General features: G+C 35.0%; 1 protein-coding gene across 1 annotated transcript in view; it reads left to right on the top strand.

Moving 5' to 3' along the window:
• LOC660815 (tyrosine-protein kinase-like otk) overlaps positions 1 to 17,101 on the top strand; it is a 46,738-nt gene that overhangs the window by 25,729 nt on the left and 3,908 nt on the right. Inside the window, exons 4-10 of the mRNA XM_967018.4 lie at positions 12,363 to 12,486; positions 12,539 to 12,699; positions 12,745 to 12,892; positions 12,940 to 13,076; positions 14,608 to 15,477; positions 15,529 to 15,804; positions 15,855 to 16,007. Coding sequence (XP_972111.2) covers positions 12,363 to 12,486; positions 12,539 to 12,699; positions 12,745 to 12,892; positions 12,940 to 13,076; positions 14,608 to 15,477; positions 15,529 to 15,804; positions 15,855 to 16,007 — 1,869 coding nt within the window. The remainder of the gene's footprint in view (positions 1 to 12,362; positions 12,487 to 12,538; positions 12,700 to 12,744; positions 12,893 to 12,939; positions 13,077 to 14,607; positions 15,478 to 15,528; positions 15,805 to 15,854; positions 16,008 to 17,101) is intronic.

Raw genomic sequence — 17,101 nt, 5'->3', positions numbered from 1 at the left:
TACATTAGAATCAATCGATTGCTTACAACCCACAGAGATTTTGCTTACTCCCATAATTTTAAAGACCTTATTTGAATTAGGAATCGTCGAGGGAGGATAAGTTAAACTTTTGCTGAAACAAAGTAAGGGGTCGTTTTTATCGCTTGATTGTGTCTCATAATAGCCGAATATCCTCTCGTATTCCGTCCGAAAGGTTAAATTGGAAAATGTAAAACGGCCATAGTCGATCACCCGTGAAAGGTCCCACGTAAAAGGCCGTTTTATGAAGTATTTTGTTTCAGCGGCGCGTTGAAAATAAGGACGATGTTGTTCGTTATTTGTGGAAGCTGTAATGTCCCTTTCGCTCCGGAATATTCATAAGCGGCTCCGCTTTATGCTCCTCCATATGCCATGAAGTCGGCCTAATGATGATGAAATTAAAATAAACATGGATAATAATTGCAATCTATTTATGGAACACCATGTTTCATTAAAAATAATCGCTCGCGCTATCGTGTTTGGAATTAACTTGGGATTCCTGGACAAGTGGATGTTATTTACCAGTCATTCGCACGGTGCGTCTAAAATTAAAAATAAAATAATAAGGCCCGTGGTATTTTTGTTTCGGTAATTTATGACTGCGAGTGCTTTTTGTCCGGGATGGGGGTAAGGTTTTTTACAAGGGGGAGAAATTTAATGCCTGAAATCTTATTTAGCCGTAATCGGTTAGCAGTCACCCTTGGGAAGAGCAGTCTCCCCCTTTGGCCCCGGCTTGTAAACAGCCATTCATTCAAATACAATAATTTATTATTAAATAACTTCATGCATGAATCATGAAAGAACCGTGATTCAAATATGCATCGCTTTTTTAAGATTTTGACAGACCAAACTAATTAAAAGCATGTGTGTGACACATTTATGTCCCAACATCCATCAGACGTGCTTCACAAAATGATCACACCCCTAATAAAGAATAAAACTAGCGCGCATTTAAAAATTCATTAATTAACTACCTAGTCACAATTTACTTTTTACTTCATTTTCGTAATCGCTACTGTTATTGCAATCCTTGGACTTTTCTTTCCCTTACTTGGCGCTCTGATAATGGCCCTAGTTAGGCGTTTGATAGGAGTTAAAACTCAATTATACCTATTTTAGGTGTCACGTTGACTTTATGACAATTTTATAGCTTATTAAAGATTGGAGCGTTAAATTTCCTGGTAGTAAATCAGTCTGAGAGAGGCAATGAAATCTTTCATGGTATTTTTTAAGTGGGATGTTGAAGGAAAGAACATGTAAACAAACACACAATAAATAAGATTTATTCAGAAGCTCGGCGTTTTTTGTTATTTTGAGAGCATAGATAATATTAGACACAAATTCTACTTGAGGGATAGAAACGAGCCGAGGGTCGTGTGCATACAGGGTGTTGCGTCTAAACTCCACATTAGAAGTATTAGTAGTTCTAATAATGATAGTCTTCTGAAAATTTGCATACAACCATAATCTCTTATACCCTGCTTTTATAATTATTTTTTTTTGGATTTGCACCTTCCAGTTCAAAAATCGATAACTCTGCAATTTTTGAAAATTTGGGAATATTTTTTAGCCCATTTTAAAGACGAAGCCTAGATCTTTTGTTTGGTGTTTTTAAATTTCTAGCAAACTCCGAATATTTAAAGTTAAGTTTTGAGAACTTTAAGCACTCATTTTTTTAATGAAATGCCACATGTTTTATTTCACTAAATCGTAGAGAATTTAATTGTTTATCGATCTGTATTAGCATTCCGAGTATTTATGTTTAATAGTTATTAAGCTACAATAACTTTTTATTGGGAGTGAGAAATTCATCTGCCATGGGCTTTTTTTCATAGGTTGCCATGGAAATGAGAAAAAAATGTGAGAAATTATTTTTTTTAAATCAACATTAAGTGAATTTATTTTGTTTTCAAAGACAATTTTAAACAGAGTTTGTCGTTTGTTTAATCAGAAATGATTTTATGGCCTACTATGCAAAGAGAGCTGTGGTTAGTACAAAATTTTCTACAATGTCAAAAAAACCAACATAACTTGAAAATTATCACAGATAGGTATGGGAAATGCTAATACAGATCGATGCAGAAAAAAATTCTCCTCCATCTAGTAAAATAAAAATTGGGACATCCCATTTGAAAAAATTAAGTTATGGGTACTTGAAGTTGTTCAAACTTAACCATAAAATTTTTGGGTTTAATAACTTCTTTTCCAATTTTGAACACACTGGAGAGCAGATATAGGCTTTCTCTTTTAGTTCTCCAAATATGATTTCCAAATCTCTAAAACTAAGAGAGTTACCGATTTTTTAAGTGACAGGTGCAAATTAAAAAATTTTCAAAAAATCTTGAATATCTCGAAAACGGTTAAACTTAGGTATAGGGAAAGCTGATAAAAACGGCCTTAAAATAACTCAACTAATTCAAAAACGCAGTAAAAAATATAGCTTTTTATTTAAAATAAAAAAGTTGATCGCGACTTCCGGTATAACCGGAAGTGCCACCATCTTGAAAATATATTTATTGTTCAGAACTGGCTGTAGAATGAACAGTGAATCTTTCTTTGTAAAGTTTGCCATATGGCATATACTAACATTTGTAGGTTGTAAAACATAATTTTTATTTTTTTTTGTATTCTTATTTTCAATTTTTTTAAACTTTGAAAGACCAATGACCCAATGGAATTGTATGTAAATAAATATATTTTAAGACAAGTTCCCATTACATAAATTGGTAATAAATAATCCCTCAAAAACCGTTTCCAGTTTCTCACATTTGGAGAGCCAGTTCATATATCACAATTATAAGTTTGCTAGAATTATTATAATTGGCTTTTACCTAATTACCCGCATTCACGTATTAGTTATTTATGGGTGGGACCCATCACCTTTATTATTTTAATTAGTTTAATAAACACTATTGATTAACTTGTACCGTTGTTCTCATTCGAGATCCCGAGAAATATTCAAGCAATTTCCTTGTGAACAAAATTTTTTCTTTAACGATGTTCAGAATGCAAATCTACCGAAACATTACAATTTTTACATTGCCGCCAGCAATAATGCCAATTTTTTGTCTGTTAAACAGTAAAGCTCATTTTATAAAGCCATAAAGCTCCCACACAATAGTAACATAAACCATTCTTATGCAAGGATTATGAATTTAATTGCCACTGCGGTACGGTTAGGCATTTGACCAGTGCCTTTCGAAACAAACCTGAGAAATATTTTGATTATCTGCTTTTTATAAAAAAAGAAATTCAACTGAACCGCTTTTCCTTGATTCGCATAACGCATGCAAAGCACAATCCGGCTTTGCCGAACTTCAAAGGCACTTTATTCCCGAAACAATAAAACCCATGTTATAGTCCTTCATTTAGGTTTTCTCGTTTCTTATCAAACGCGACAGCAAGCTTGGCTTTATGCGATCGTTTTGAAATAATAACGATAACGGTTTTATTTGCGCTTTCGCCGATAAACTTTCGAATTTCGGATTAGCGCCTACATGATATTACCCAGCACGCCGCTGTGGTAACCCCCGCAAGTGCCCGCGTATTTCAGAAACTCTTGGCACTTATTACCAATAAAAAGCAGCCTCTGCGATAAAGGCGCTATCTGGCGAATCTTATTCCATGTTGCCACGATCCGACTTGAAGTCAGACGGCTCGTAATACACATTTCACCGCTACGTGCTTCCACCTAAACTCTTCAAATCCTTCACGAAATTTCGAGTGAGTGCGGGCCCCATTTAGCCAATGCATAGGGAAATGCGCGAGAAGGCTCTCAGGCCTACCCCTGTCATGAATAAATAATTAAATCATAAGCAGCTCGCAGGGAAGCAAGTGTTAATTCTGATTTTGTCATCGTTAGCAGCCAGTTTTCCTTCCACAGTAAATAAATTAAAAAGGGTAAAGTAACTAGGCACCGGTAATTTGAAATATTGGCTCTATTAATCGCACATTATCCTGATTCAGCCGTCATTACCCAGTTTCATCCCAAAGGATTAGGAACAGGAATTTATTATGCTCATCAACGTATTGTAATAAAGTACATCGTTTTTTATGACTGGCATAATGCACACTTATGTCACTATATCAATAGTTTGAATGCAGGGAGGTGTCCAGCGGGCATAAAACGATCAGTTTGGCGCATACTAATAAGCTAGAAATAATGTTTTTATGATATTATTTGTACAGTCGTGTAAGGCTTGTGAATAAATCAACTTTCCTTTTATTTGGAATAGAAATTTCGCGTAAATTAATTATAAAACAGTGAAATGTGTCATTAGAGAAAAGTAGAGTGTGGGTATGATTTTATCGGGCTAAAATGCAGCAATTAAAAGTGAATTGAATTTGAAATTCAATTAAAAATAATTGCATTTGCTACATTCTTTTAACCAATTGTTTGGATAAATTTTACCAACAGACAAAGCACACAGAGCATTGATTTAGAAACTTGTTTACCGAGAACGAACACTAAAGCCGAATGTGCTACTTGGAGAATTCTACTGGCAAGTGGATGGCCCCCACTCAATTAAACTTGTTTTATCAGTGCAAACTAGAGTAGTGTTCTCTAATTATTTTGATGGAGATGTTTTGTTACACTGTTTGAGATCTGATGAGTACTAACTAGATAAGAGCAAAATTATGGAACAATGTAAAGTTTATGGTAATCGTGATAACGTCTTCCGAAGAATAAATATTTCTTTAGCTTTTGTTTTTGCTTTCTATGTGTATCATGTTCATGGAGGATATTAAACAACAGGTAGCCTCTGGCTACATTGCTCCAACCGGAAGGGGGTAACTATAAAGGATATGGCCAGAAGGGGTGGATTCTACAGGGTGATCCAAGTTTTAACGCCAGTGATATTAAAACTACTTGATTCCGAATACAAATAATAAATAAAAAATAATCACAAATAATCGCATAGCGTTTAATTTTTTCCCTTTTGTTTTTTCTGAAATTTTCTTAGTTGCACCCAAAACGTAATTTTTGGTTTTCTCAGAATTAATCTCAAAATTTTTAAGTTTCCAAAATGTCTGGTCTGTTGGATAATTTGTTTACATATTAACTGAAAAATATTTGGAAAAATATATAGACATTACTATCTTTTCCCCTAAAGAGTATCGATTGTTTTATAGTCAATTATTGTTTTATAATTACAAAATATTCTTGTAAAAAAACACTGAGTGGTGGCATTTTGTAATTTTTTTGGAGACTGTATGGACACGTTTGATGAAGGAATGCTATTCACTGTTGATATATTACAAGAAGAAATTATTTCATTGAAGGAAAACATGTATAGCACAAAATAAATAATAAGTAAAAAGTAAAGAGTTAAAACACAGAAATAAAAAATTGGGCTGTATATCTGTCAAAGGATCATCATCGGATGGAGTCCTTCAGCTCTTAAGGTTTTTTTCTTGCGTTTGTAGAAGAGTCCTTAAAATTATTTGGTACTTTGAAGGATTAAGGTTTTTGGTAATGGTTTATAAAAAATATTGAACGGTGTATTCGGCTGTATTTTTCAAAGTTCTATTTTCTAGATAGTTTTTGAGGAAGTATACAGTGTGAGTTTACAGTAACGCATAAAATTCTTATTTTTGTTGTGGGTCATTTTTTTATCCTTGAACAGGTTGGATTATTTTTGATTTTTTTATTTTTTTTATTTTGACGCCATGCTATCATTTGTGACGTCACTAGTTTCTAAATAATGACGCCATTTTTTTTAAATGACAACCATTATTTTTCTTTTTGATAGTCAAACCTCTCTCAGTGGACACCTCCGAATAACGGACACCTTTTCACATCGGACATTTTTATAGAAACGTAACAAAACCTATATTAGCCTCCTCCCATTAGTGCACACCTCTCTACAACGGACAATTAAAGCTTCCCCATCGGTGTCCGTTGTTGAGAGGTTTTACTGTACACTCTTTTATCTAAAAAATTGAAAAAATAAATAAAAAAATGTCAAAAAGAAAAAATAAAGAAAATAAAGTATCTTTTTGTTGTCGGCTTATTTTAGAAAAGGCGATTTTTTTTGCTTATTTTGAGAAATTACAAGAACAAGAATATGAATTTTATGCGTTAATTTGGCTAGTTTAGTTTACTCGTTTCATAAGTATTACGGCGGATCTATCGCATTATTGAGTTTTGTTAGTTTTTTTAGTAGTTCTCCAAAATGGTACTTTAGAATTGAATGGTTGCCTTATTGTATGATTTATTCGACATAAAATTAATACTGCTCCCAATTTTAATGAAATTGTGAGTAACACGCAAACTGAAACATTTGCCCAAATCCTTGATTACAACGTTCGTGCCATCCAAAAGTTAACAGTTCTGAGGGCGAGTTTACCTAAGAACTTTGTATGAAGTTTGTGATTATGAGGGTCAACATAATATGAGCCACCTGCATTAAAATTTCACCAGAGTAATTTTATGCCGAACTCTGTAAAAGGTCACAGCTTTAAATTAAAAAAAAAACATCGGAGCGGCCCGCATTATCGGCAATTAAAATGAAATGTAAAGGTGAAACAGGTTCACATGTAGCACACATTTATTACTGTTGCTACCAACTGCTAAAATACAAAACGCTCCCAGGTCGGGTTTTTCGGCCCGATAATGATTTCCATAACATTTCCGTCATTTTTCCAATAAAGTGTTATTGCAAATTCCGGCGTCGCTGTCTCGCCTCGTCCAAACAAAACTATAAAATTTTTAGACGGACTTTCCGCCTTAAAAATAGCGTCGAACGAGCGGCATTATCAAAATTCAGAACATGTCAATTGGACGCTGTGTACAGTCTAGGCCTCGTCCGTCATCAATGCCCCAGAGCACGTGCTCGTCTGCAAATTTTTGCTGGGTAGTGTACACGTGCGCGTTGTCCAGGCAACGGGTCGATGTTTCGGTCGTAAAGTTTTATGGGTTTTGGTGCAGACGCACGCAGCCGGCGTCGCGACGGTGCCGACGCTCTCTGGCTGCCGTGATTCAACGGTCGGTAGCAGCGCCGTTATGTCTGCTGCAAGCTCGTAAAACTCAGCGGCGTCCGTTCGGGCACCCCCTTTCTAAGGGCACCCGCGGTGCGATAACGGATTCATTTATGAGCGTCGTTAATTCGGCGCTGCTGGCGAGCGCCGCGACGCTTTTACACTTTATTGCAACTTTTAAGAAGTTTGGCTATCTACCTGCGAATATATGGTAAACGGTGGCGGATTTCACGCGCTTATTATTGCAAGGGAAATGCAGAGCGAAAATGCCGGGTATAAACTAACTTCTTTAGGGTCTTTAGAGAGCCACCAGAACACAGACTTATTCAATCAGTTACCGCAGAGAGGGGTTGTAAACTGGAGTGCCGACAAATGGAAATTTGGGGGTTTTGTCTCTACAATTTCCGTAAATTTTTTATGTAATTGTGTTGTTTCATGAAAAACAAGAAACGGTCTTGTTCTTGTCTACTATTGTCAACTGAAGAGTTGACAATTTCAAGTCAATATAATAAAAAAACAATCATCAAGAATCAAGATTTCGTGTCAATAAAACATAAAATCTTGACTGTTTAAGCGTTTTGGTTTGGACGTATTTAGGTACAGTCACAATCAAAAAGAATGACACCCCCTAAACTGCAGCCTCAAATTTTTTAGATGTGATACAGTCAATGTGTGCGTTTGGATTTTTGACATAGTTTAGTGGTTTTGTTCACTTATTTTTGAGAAATGAAACACTGCAATGTTAAAAAAACGATAAAATGATGTACTTTTGGTCCAACTTAGTAATAAGTATTACCCAAAAAAACATGCAACGCACATGAAATGTGCCCATTTTTAAAATAGAAAATGCATCCATCATTATTTTTTAGAACTAGCACAAATTTGGATTGAGATTTTGTCGTAAAATATGCGATGTGGAATAAATTATTGCAGGCATGGTTTAAAACAGTTGGTCTTATGATGTAATGACTGCATTTACCTTGAATTGTTAGATGTTATAATGTAGTTGTATTGATTTTACAAATTGTGCATGCACCTGTTTCTAAAAAATGTTAACAATTTATTCCTTGATTGTGTCCTGAATAAAACAAAAAAGCGGACAGATCTGTCGACGCAAAATATATTTTTTAAGCTAATTTATTAGCACTCTTACAAAAAACAAAAACAACCACCTGCTTGGAATTATTCATGAAGTTATAATTTAATGACGTTATGAAAAACTTTGGTTACAATTCAGGAACAAGACAGATGACGTGACATGAAGCGTATTGCGTGTATGTTCGGTAAAACGGATATCAATGGATATTTGAGCCGCATTTGACGTCTGCTCTTGTTACGTGTTTTCTGCTCAAACTCCCATCACTTGAATGTTCCCAAAACAATTTGGTGACCACAACAGGCGTTTCTTACGTTTAAATATTTACAAAGTATTAAATGTGGCCAAACCCGAGCTGTAATTTGCGGTGAATTTTGAATAAAAAAATAAATCAATTCGGCGAATCATTTTATTGATCACCGACCATAACATTGCGAGAAAATTGCAGGTTTATGTTGTCTAGACCGTAAACGAAACATATTTTTCCCAGCGCAACAGACAAGAATTCTGACATATTTTATCCCTTCAGCAATGACGTAATCCTGGGAGAAATCCTGCCGGACCTCGAGAGATGGAAGACCAAGGAAAAAAAGCGAATTACATTGTCCTTTTGACGGTTTACCCTTCAAACCGAATAGCTAAAGTCAACATCTGTAGCTTTCGCGCTGCCTCTCGGAGAGTTATTTATTATTTTTCATTTTCTCGTTTTCCTTTTACTTCGGCTTCCTATCCAATTTGTCACAAGTAATAACTGTATTATTTAATATTTCTCTTCCGATTCTTGGCGGCTGCGACCAAGTCACATACTCGCCTACTTTCGGAGCTTTTTCATGAATATCATTAGTTTTCTTCAAGCTCAAATAATAGAGTACGTGTTTTACTGTGCTTATGATAAGTCTCGCTCCTCTTTGTACAAAGTTTTTCTCCTTTTCAATAAATTTTATCTGCACGGGGACATGGTTTTCCATTTTAGTTTCGCTTCGATTCTGGCGGTTCTTTCCCAGAATGTGTGATTTTATCAACTTTGGCCATATCCAAGAGAGTTTGCAACTTCATCCTTTCCCTTTGACTGAAGGCACTTTGATATAAATTCGCTTATCTGGCTTTGCTGTGAGCCAGGTCTACATCATTTTTTAACGTTCCGAATTCGTAATTCGTGACTGGTGTACTCTACCTCAAGTGCTTTCTTTGGTAGCGAATGATGACAAGTAAAATTATTATGTAACGAGGCGCTCTTGTCCCACTTAAGCCGCAAATAAAGTTTGCATACCTAATTGAACTTTTATGAAGTTTCCAACTTCCTTATGCCGTTAAACCGGCGGCTTATTTCCAGTGAAATTAAACCGGCGAGTCGATTTTGATGGGCGCCAAGACGGAAATCGCGGTGGTCATGTTCGCTAAATTAAACAGGAACAGTTGAACACAACATGTTCCTCCCATATTGTGATAACACAGACTTGAGGAAGGGTTAAAAGCTGCATCAAAGCCGTGCCGCAGGCACTAAAAAGATCGGGAAAACTGGTGCAGTCTGCGTCGATATGTTTGTACAGACCCGAAAGAACTGCCAAAGTTTACGTTCGGGGTAGGTGTTAAAGATTAGGCGATAAAAGCAGCTAAGTGAATCTGTTATGGTTTATGAAATTTGAAGGCAACGTGTTAAAGATACGCTGTCGGAGGTTGTATATTTACTCAGCTTCGTATACACACAGTGTACGCCTTCTATTTACAGGAAACCATTAATTGGATTTACTTTAACTTTCTCATAGCGAGTCTGGATCATCTTCAGGCTAACACCATCAATAGGCAACGCGGACGCTTTTCTCTTGCGCCGACTACCAAATCATTTCATTAAAACAACAGCTATTTTTAAACACGAATGAGAAATTTCAACAATGAAACGGGCCTTCATTAAAACTGATTCTAATTTGTAACGTAAGCTTTTGTTGCTGTAATTAACGCCTTCTGCACATAATAAAACGATCAATCAACTTGATCCACCATTTAGTGTTTCATTAACTGCCATCGACATTTGGAGCTTCAACATTTTGGCACAATGTGTTGAAAGCCATTCTAACGATTTTATTAATACAGTCTAGAATTTAGAAATATCTTGTTTCAAAATATGCCAATTCCTATGCAAATTAGATACTAGAACGCCAGAACGTAAGTAAGGAATTTGACGTAATTATCCTTAATTATCCACAAAAAATACTGGGTGGGGCAACCTTATCGCGCACCCAAGAAAATCGCGACTTCTAATGAAATAAAAATCCTGAAATTTTACACACCAACCTGTACATTGATTTTTATTAAATTTTTTTGTTAATAAAGTCGTAGCAGTTTTGTGAGTTTTTGGGCACTAACTGTTAATTTAACTTCAAAGTGTTTAGACCAAATGAATCCTTACCTGCTAGCCCATCGAACTGGTATCAGAATTATAAATTTTTACTTGGTTGGTGAAATAATCGGTCTTTTTTATTTAGACGCAAACTAGACGCGTAATTTATTACAAGATGGTATAATTTGCCAACAAAGGGATCAGTTACCAGTAGCTGACCTTTTTGAAGCCTCTTATTTACAGTCTTGCAATAAAACTGATGCCTGCATTGAAATATCCCAACGAAATCTTTTACAATCTTACCCCAATTACAGTTCCCATTGTCACCTAAATTTAACACGCCACAAGTAACAACTGATAAATAAAAATGATTTTTAAAGTTAAAATGTAAAAGTGCGTTTAATTCAAAATCTGATTGGTATTTTTCTTTGCTAATTTCGTTAACACTTATCTGAAGTGAATACGCGTGGTTTAGTATAAAATTTAGAATTTTAATTTTTGGTCGAAAATTACTTTTTTTTAATTATTATTTTTATCCGCAAGTGAAAAATTACCAAAAAATTAGTGGAGATACCTTTCGAACGTACAGTCAGGCTTGTAAAATGCAATATTTTTTTATTCAATTATTTATTTATTTATAAGGTTGCGCCCACCTGGTACAGTGCGTTCAAAAAATCTTTAGATCAACTCTTGCTGTGAAATTTGGACGTATGTTGATATCTTACGATTATTACATACGAAAATACTGGTGAAAAAATCGCATATCTAAGATTTTTGATGGAAATTCTTGATTAGATATTTAAATGTGTATGTTTATCTATCACGTAGGTGCCTTTATAGGTTTGGAACGAGGTGTAATTAAACAATTAACGTCAAAATAATGCTAGTTTTATTCGCAATTAAGGCCTTTTTATGCCAAGTAATTAGCAGTTTCAGAACTAGTGGGAAATGAAACTGTAAAGATTTAATTTATGTTAAATCGAGAGAACCTTATCTTTTTTAATGCAGCAATTATTTTTAAATTAAGTAGTAAAGAAGTAAAGATATTATTTTGTGGAAATTTAAAATTGTCGGTTCAGCAATTCTCGCTGATTTTGCTTAATTATTTTAATACGAAATTGGAGAATTAAGAATTAATTTTTTAAAAACTAGCTTTTAGATATTTAAAAGCACTCTGGAAAAGCAGTAAAAGCGAGCAGAAAAGTAACGCTAAAATTTTAACGAGATGGTGTACAGATTTCGCTTCAGGAAGTTGATCATTAATTTAGTAAGATTTGCTTCAATGAAACATTGGTTTATTTTAACTGACATTAATTAGACTTGGATACTGAAACTTAATTATGAAAAAACACTCAGAAGTTTTTTCCGCAATATTCGTTGAGTTTTGTTCGTTGTAACTTATAAATACATGACTGGGTGCTTGAATCGAGGAAGTCGTAAATCATAAGCAAATATTGGTATTAATCTCTGTAATGAACCGACCGGTTGTAGAACACAATGGCGGGTTTTGTTCTCATTTAAATTGAATGCGTGTAAATGCATCAGTCAGCAAATTATTGAATCGCGAATTATCCACCCCGACTGGCAGGAATACCAGCGGTGAAGTACAGAGAACCTGCACTCTTCCACTCCACCAGAAGATTAATGGACGAAAAATTGGATATCCGGCGAACTCTGATTTACCTGACTCTCTGTGAATACCACATCAACCGTGGATGAATTCGCTGCGAAACTGGTTTAATGTCGTTAATGCACAACTTCTAAACATTTTATAGACCTTCTTATCGGTCTTTAAATTTAACAGTCTTTTTATTACAATTCCTGCCGTTTTTCTCCTGATACGGACTGGAACAGCTCGTCGTCAATCATAAAGATACCACTATATCTACAGCAATAAACCAAACTCAACAATTTTATTTCTTGTTGCAGGGATTGACGAAGTGTCCGTGCAGCTCCAGGAGCCAGAATCGGCTTCGTTCATATCGCGTGGGAGCGATGTCACTCTCAGGTGTCACACGGACGCTTCCGGGGACGTCCATTACGAGTGGTTTAGGTAAATAATTCACACCCACTTCACACTCGACGCCCTCATGACAAACTTACAGGAATTCAGACCGACTCCTCAAATCCGACAAAATTGAAATCAAAAAGAAAAGACTGCACATTAAAAATGTAGGACCTTCGGACAATGGCGTCTACAGATGTTTGGCTAATAACACAGCAGGGGCCAGATACAGCACTACAAATTTTGCCCTAGCTGTTGCAGGTGCGTTTAGGGATTGATGTTTTAGAAATTACATTTTTTGATTAGGTGAGGAAACTGCGCTAATCCAGGTGGTGCCAAGGGACCAGTTGGTACCGCAAGGAGGTACCGCGTATTTTGACTGCCAGTACCAACAAGCTGAAGTGACCGAATGGTACTTCAAGAAGGACACAAGGCCACTGGAGAATGGCAAAAAGTATAAATTCAAAGAAACGTAGCTTGGTATTATTTGGTACTTTCCAGATTTGTGATACACTCAAATGGTACTCTCCAAATTAACGATGTTCAAGGAAAAGACCAAGGGTTTTACAGTTGTGTTGGAATTCGAAGCGAGTCCACTGAAATACCTCAAAGCTACATAGCCGAATTAAAACTAGCCTGTAAGTACCACATCTTGGCTCAATAAAGTCCCCTTTTCATTCTCTTAGAATGCCATTTTTTATTCATTACATAGTTTTTAGTTTCTCTCTATTTTTCAGTCATTCATATTCTTAGATATCAGTCTTACAGTTTTGTAGTTTCTCAATGTTTCAGTATCGCATTTTTTTTTAGTCACAGTTTCAGTTTTTCAAGATAATTCTAAACATCAGAAGCACCAGAAATCATGAAATTTCGATCATTATATATTGTAATGCACATTTTTCATTAATAAATATTTATTATAAGGAATTATATTTTTAGTCACAGTTTCAGTTTTTCAAGATAATTCTAAACATCAGAAGCACCAGAAATCATGGAATTTCGATCATTTAATATTGTAATGCACATTTTTCATTAATAAATATTTATTATAAGGAATTATATAAAAAATTCGAAAAAATACAAATGCATAAAGGAAAATATCAAGTGTTTAGACTTAGTAGACACACTTTTTTTAAATTAGTTTTTTGGTATATAATTAATTGATAATTTTTATTTGTTACGTATACTCAGTATGTTACATAAAACTACTCCAATTATACAGGGCGAATTAATTATGGTGTATTTCTGAAAATTTCTTAGATGCAACCAAAAATGCTAATTACGCTTATCACTTGATATTGTGTTTGTTTTTTAAGTAACTAATTGAATCAAAATCGGTTTTTAATAATAATAACAGTTCCTAATAAAATTTTAGCAAAACTACTGAATTAATTGTTTCTTTTTTATTTTTTGAGTAGATAAACACTAAGAAATATTTAACTGTTAATATCTGTGACGAGACAATTTAGAAGCCTTTTAAATACAAGATAAATAAATAAATATTTTAAATACAAAATACAGAAAAAATTACATTTTTGAAAAATGGTGGATGCGCCGGGTTATTCATTAAAAATTTATAACTCGAAAACTAAAAGTCCTAGAACAAAACGGATTGTTCCAGTGGATTCTACGGTTCATTCTACGTACTCTACTAGCTTTTTACTGAATTTAAAATTTTGAGATTTTTTGCCTAAATTAGGGTAGCCAAAAAAATTCATAACTCGAAAGGTAATAGTCCTAGAGTAAAACGGTTGGATTTAGCGTATTCTACAGTTTATTTTTTGTAGTATTACACTAGTTTTTTAATTACAGTCCAAAAAACATTCTTCCCACTTAATTTATTTTTGTAGTTATTCTTGATTTTCGTGGTTTTGGTTTTAAAAAGAGTGTTTTCGACAAAAAATCAAACACATACCGTCCTATATTTTTCAAAAATGCTGCGAATGCGGCTTAAGCTCGGGCTAAAGATTTAAAAAGTAAAATAAATAAGTAGAATTCTCTACAACTTTATCGCCTACATTTGTTGTACCATGTCTGCAGCGTTTTAAAAAATATGGAACAAAAACATATTTTTCTTAGCTTTATAAGCGTTCAATACTCAGCGTATTTGTCTTTTTTCAACCAATTAGTGAACTAATTCTTTATTTTACAATTTCTGATTTTTTCTAGACTTGAGCGAATTCACCGTCAATTCTTTCGAACCCCCCCTTTCGGAAAACTCAAACCAGGTCGTGGCCCCTGAAGGAGGGCTGTTTCAACTGACTTGCCTCGAACCTGACAGTTTACCCCCGGCGAAAAAATGGTGGCTCAACACCGGGGGTCACACTGTGTCAGATTCCGGGGAAGTCCGGGTTGATGACGGCAGATTAATAATAGAAAAAGTGCGAATGGACCATGCGGGGAATTACACATGTGTCGCCGAAAACATGGCTGGGAAAACCGAGAAAATTATCGAACTGGTCGTTTTGAACAAACCTGTAGTAACTGCACAACCCCTCAGTGTCACAGTTGACGAAAACGAACCCTCGATGTTAACTTGTGACTACGAGCCCAAAAACCACTTCACGATTGTTAAGTGGCGGAAGGATGGGAAGAGTTTACGACACGATTTTGGGGAAAATTCGCTCGATCGGCAACGAATTAAAATTTTTAAACACAACGCTTCTTTAGTGATTCGAGAGACTGAAAGTCACGACAGGGGCGAGTATGTGTGTGAGGTGTTGGCTAAGGGTTTTGAACCTGTCTTATCCGAACCTGCCACTATTTCTGTGATCGAAAAATTGAAGTTTGTGCCGCCGCCAGTTAACAAAAAACTGGAGCTTGGCAGTGTAGCGAAAGTTCACTGTAAGGCGCAAGGAACACCACCTCCGATTATCACGTGGGAGAAACTCGGGGAAAGTTTCGACAATTCGCGGATTATTAGCATGAATGGGACGCTTGTCTTTAACGGAGTTTTGAACGAAGATAAAGGCAAGTACACCTGTGTTGCCACCAACAGTCAAGGAGTTATCAACGTGACGATAAACATCGATGTTGTTGGTAAGTTTGTGCGATTTTTTGCGGCTCAAACTTTACGTGTTTGTTCATCAGTGGCGCCAAAATTTAGCGTGGAACCGAAAAACCCAACCGAAGTCACCGAAGGACAGTCGGTGACGATTGACTGTGTCGTGGAAGGCGACCCCAAACCGACCATTCATTGGGACAAGAATTTAAAAATGAATGATTTTGATCACTCGAGGTTTACTGTTTTGGAGAATGGGACTTTGTTCATAAGTGAAGTGCACCGAGAGGATGAAAATAAGTACGGTTGCACTGCTGGAAATAGCGCTGGTTTGAATCGACAAGAAGTACAACTGATTGTTCATTGTAAATTTAAAAAAATCAATTAGGGTTAAAATTTGATTGGATATTTTTAGCACGTGATGGCTACCACCCTGATGGAGATTCCACCGTAACCAAAGCGGTGCTAATTACGATGTCGGTAGCTGGGGCTTATATTGTTCTAGTTATTGGGCTCATGGTATGGTGCAGGTACCGAAGAAGGTCCAGAAAATTACCAGTTACTGATGGTACGTATTTAATTCAAAAACTAAAAATCCTAGAAAAATCAATAACACACTTGTGAATAAAATGAAGAAGTCTTTAAAAGTTGATTTTTTACCGTTTGTAGCCAAAAGAATATTAAATTGTTATCTTTACGAAAACAAAAAGTTTCTAAACGCGTTCTAAATACATAAAAATGCTACGTAATTTAATGATTTTTGGCAAAATTTAATCAAATCTCGGTGGGTTACGGTGGGTTATATCTTAGAAACTTGTTAAACTCGCCCGAAAATTGAAATTGAAATTTTTTACATATTGGTCTAAATACTCTAAATAAGTCATTTTTTGTAGATTTTTTTTATAAAAAATGCCTTTGTGTGTAAAACATGCCACAAAGGCAGAGCTAATGTCGTTAGTGATTTTTTGGCATGGTTTCACGAAGTCTCACGAAAAAATGAATTTAAAATTTGGAAATATTTGTGAAAGGTAATCATTTTCTCTAGTTGGAAAACCTTGGAAGATGCCTAATCCATTTGAGCGAATCTTTTGGGCTCAAAACGTGCTTATTTACCTAAACACTCGGAAAAAACAAGCCGTATAAATTATTAAATTAAATTATCTTGTACGATTCTTTGTTTAGAATAGAGTAAACTTTTATAAAACATAATGAAAACGCTATCTTCTGGCACAAAAGAACGAATTATACAATAGTTATGACGAAAACGGCTTATTTCGAACGATTATTTGCTTAGAAATGAGTAAACTTATATGGAACAGACTGAAAATGCCTATTTCAGGCACAAAAGTACGAATTAAGTTACAGTTTGGTGGAAAACTGTCAAAAGATTCTTTACTTTGAATTTGAAACGAAAAATCTTTTACATAACACACCGAAAACGAATTATACTAGACAAAGTCGGCTTGTTTCCAAAGATTATTTGCTTTAAAACATAAAATCTTAAATAAAACAGACTGAAAACTGAAAATTTTAGCAAAACTACTGAATCAATTGTTTCTTTTTTATTTTTTGAGTAGATAAACACTAAGAAATATTTAACTGTTAATATCTCTAGCGAGACAATTTAGAAGCCTTTAAAATACAAAATAAATAAATAAATAT

This window comes from Tribolium castaneum, chromosome 1 (assembly GCF_031307605.1).
Source record: "Tribolium castaneum strain GA2 chromosome 1, icTriCast1.1, whole genome shotgun sequence".
Taxonomy (NCBI): domain Eukaryota; kingdom Metazoa; phylum Arthropoda; class Insecta; order Coleoptera; family Tenebrionidae; genus Tribolium; species Tribolium castaneum.
This window is presented reverse-complemented; position numbering and strand designations above follow the sequence as displayed.